This window comes from Azolla caroliniana, unplaced genomic scaffold (assembly GCF_043228905.1).
Source record: "Azolla caroliniana isolate FFs.n. ecotype wild unplaced genomic scaffold, voAzoCaro1.0.p SCAF_9, whole genome shotgun sequence".
NCBI classification, from domain to species: domain Eukaryota; kingdom Viridiplantae; phylum Streptophyta; class Polypodiopsida; order Salviniales; family Salviniaceae; genus Azolla; species Azolla caroliniana.
This window is the reverse complement of record NW_028230444.1, coordinates 21,525,893-21,529,293: the sequence shown is the minus strand read 5'-3', so window position 1 is coordinate 21,529,293 and position 3,401 is coordinate 21,525,893. Positions and strand designations below refer to the sequence as shown.

General features: G+C 40.0%; 1 protein-coding gene across 1 annotated transcript; it reads left to right on the top strand.

Moving 5' to 3' along the window:
* The first annotated feature begins 710 nt into the window (after positions 1 to 710).
* LOC147860603 (pentatricopeptide repeat-containing protein At2g13600-like) lies at positions 711 to 2,306 on the top strand. The gene has a single exon (XM_087324124.1). It carries the CDS (start codon positions 711 to 713, stop codon positions 2,304 to 2,306), a length of 1,596 nt encoding a protein of 531 aa, XP_087180250.1.
* Positions 2,307 to 3,401: the final 1,095 nt, after the last annotated feature.

The window sequence follows — 3,401 nt, the reverse complement described above, 5'->3', positions numbered from 1 at the left end:
GAAGAATGTCAAACTCAAATTGTTTAAAAGAAAATTGAAACTTAAACCGAACCACAAAACCATTTAAATTGAAACCGTTACAAAAAAATTAAGCTCAAACCAAATGGTTTTAGAGACTTTCAAACCTTTGAACTGTTAAAACCACGGTTTGTTTTTGGTTTTCAAGTTAGGTTTTAATTCAAAATTGCACATTTTTATTTTAAAATGGTAGAAATTATTTTTTAAACAGTTTGAAGCGTGATTTCAAACCCTAAAAACCGAAAATTGTTAAACAGATAAAGGCTTGAACCAAACTAATAAACCCCAAACCGAAACCGAACCGTTAAAGAAACCTGAACCTAAAACAAACCGAACCGAACCGTTTGAAATCATAAGCCGATAAGTCGTGGAACCATTACCAATTGTTAGGGCCATGGTGGAATCAAATACAATTATGGTGGCCACCTTCCAGGAGCCCTCGAACACAAGACCGCTCGAACCGAACCGATAAACCCCCAAACCGAAACCGAACCGTTTAAGAAACCCGAACCGAACCGTTAGAACTCATAAGCCGATAGGCCGCGGAACCATTGCCTATTGTTAGGCCCATGGTGGAACCAAATACAATTATGGTGGCCACCTTCACCTTTCAGGAGTCGAACACAAGACCTCCTGCAGGCGGAGAGAGAGAGAGAGAGAGAGAAGGTATGGCTGGTGGTATCTAGGAAGCCATGAAGTATGTGGGATCAAGCTCTGCTCATGCTCCCCTGCACCTGCTACCAGTGGAAGACCTAATCAGCCATTTGCACAAGTGTAGAGAGGCAAAGGACTCTGCCCTTGCCCACCATCTCCACACCCACATATGCACTCTTGGCCTTGAAGGCCATGGCGATGTCGGAAACTACATTGTTCCCCTATTTGTGGAATGCGGCCGCTTGCTTCCCGCCTCGACCGCCTTCGCAAAACTTCCTCTCAAAAATGTCTACTCATGGACTTCCCTCATGCTTGGCTTTGTTGAGACTGAGAAATGCCATGTTTCTCTTCGCCTTTATGACCAAATGAGGAAAGAAAGAACCCATCCCAGTAGTTATACCCTCTTGGCTGCCGTGAGTGCTTGCGGCGGCTTGAAACAGGTCAAGAAAGGACAGAACATTCATGTTGATGTTATGTGTATGGGTTATGAGACGTGTGTTTATGTGGTTAGTGGTTTGGTAGATATGTATTCAAAGTTTGGATTTCTAAATGAGGCAAGGCATGTCCATAGCAAACTAATGCATAGAAATTTGGTCTCATGGAATGCTCTAATCACTGGATATGCCGATCATGGTGCCTATCATGATGTAATGGAATGCCTTGAACAGATGAAGTCGGATAGTATACATCCAGATTGTGTTACTTATGTTAGCATTGTGAAAGCATGTGGGAGTGTATATGCAATAGACAAAGGCCAAGAGAATCATATACAAATCACAAAAGATGGGCTTGAAGAAAACCCTATAATTGGGAACATATTGGTGGGCATGTATGCCAGATGTGGTTATCTCACTGAAGCTCAAAGAGTGTTTGATAAGATGGACTATCGAGATGAAATCTCATGGACGGCTCTGATTTCAGGATATGGAGAGCATGGACCATTCGAGGAAGCATTTATATGTTTCGAAGTATTAGAACTTGAAGGTATTGTACCCGATGCCACTATCTTTGCTTGTATTTTGAAAGCATGTGGTAGTGTTGGAGCTATAGCTAAAGGTAAAGAAGTGCACATGAAACTTCTGGAGAAAGGATTTGAGACTAATGTTCATATTAGTAGTGCCTTGGTGGACATGTACTCTAAATGTGGCCGTCTTAATGATGCACGGGGTGTTTTTGAGAACTCGAAACAGAATGTGGTCTTATGGAATACGATGATAAATGGATATGGAAGTAACAATCAATGTACACGGGCTATGGAAATGTTCGAGATGATGCAAATGAAGGGCACAAGTCCAGATTCAGTTACATTCTTGTGTCTTCTTACTGCATGTAGCAGAAATAGTTTTGTGATGGAAGGTGGAGAGTATATGCAAATGATGAGTGATAAGTATGGGGTAAATCCCAATGGAGGTCATTTTATGTGTATGGTTGATCTTCTTGCAAGGTCAGGATGCTTGTGTGATGCAGGAAAACTCCTTGAGGCATTGCCGTCTCACCCCTCTAAAGATATGTGGACTTCTTTTATGAGTGCTTGCAAGACTTATGAAGAGATTCAGGCAGGAAAAAGGTGTTTTAATGAGCTTGTCCAACAGCACCTCCAACCTAGCAAAAGCGTGTATGCTATTTATACATAGCACATTCGACAAGGCACAAGATCATGATGATAGGGTACCTAATTATGCATCTTATATATGGTTAGGGATGTCACGACTCACGATTGTGAAGCTCTTATTGACAATTCTTGGCAGATTGTAATATTGATATGATCAATTTGATTACATTGAGGCTGAAGAGCTTGACTCCTCGGAGATATTGTACTTATAGCATACTCCCCATAGATTTGTAAAGAGATATTAGATATTGAGACATCAACTAACTACATACTTATACCCAAAGAAATGGGTTTATAGTTAAAAATTGTTACACTAAAGCTCGATGGGTCTATAACACCCTTTTTTACATATGGTCAAGAAGACAATGGGATATGTATAGTTGCATACATTTTATAGATCCATCTTGTCTATGGAGGGTCTGTAGAATGCAACACAGTAGATCTACTGTTTCAAAGAGAAATGCAGTTAGCTGCAGTTTTTTTCGGCACATGATATGACCTAGTTAAGATCATAATAAATTTATGATTGGATGAATGCCAAGGAGACTGCTTGCATCCATAATCTCTAGGATGATTAGAGAGAAGCCTTCTGCTATTTGAGATTATTGGAGCGACGATGGGGATAGCATTGAATGTATCGGAGACCTTTACCAAATTCGTAGCATATAGCTGTAACCTTCCTCAACATTGTCAACTGATTTCAACAAATATCCAGGGACAAGGGGTCGTCACATAATGTGTTTTATGTCATGGCTTAAGATATGTCATGACATCTTCACTGTCATTAGCCATTTGTCCAACAGACTGAATAGCATTACACCTATCACTCCATAACTTACTAGATCTGCCATATTATCATGATCATTTGAAATGGATAGAGCTTTATCCCATTGAAGATTTATCGACTCAATAGGAGTAAATACAATTTACACAGAGTTGATTACATTTTTTTTCATACAAAACAACAGAATCTGCAGTGATTCTAGTTCATGGTTCTTCAAGCTGCATAAAGAGCTGAACCTTCATTATCAAATATCAATGGTCTGTTTGCAGATCGACCCCAAGCTACTGTATACAACACATCAATACACGCACAAAAACACTTCATGTTGTAAAA

Bases quoted from the DNA above. Each gene is read 5' to 3' on its own strand.
- LOC147860603 (XM_087324124.1), top strand. From the start codon at position 711: ATGAAGTATGTGGGATCAAGCTCTGCTCATGCTCCCCTGCACCTGCTA.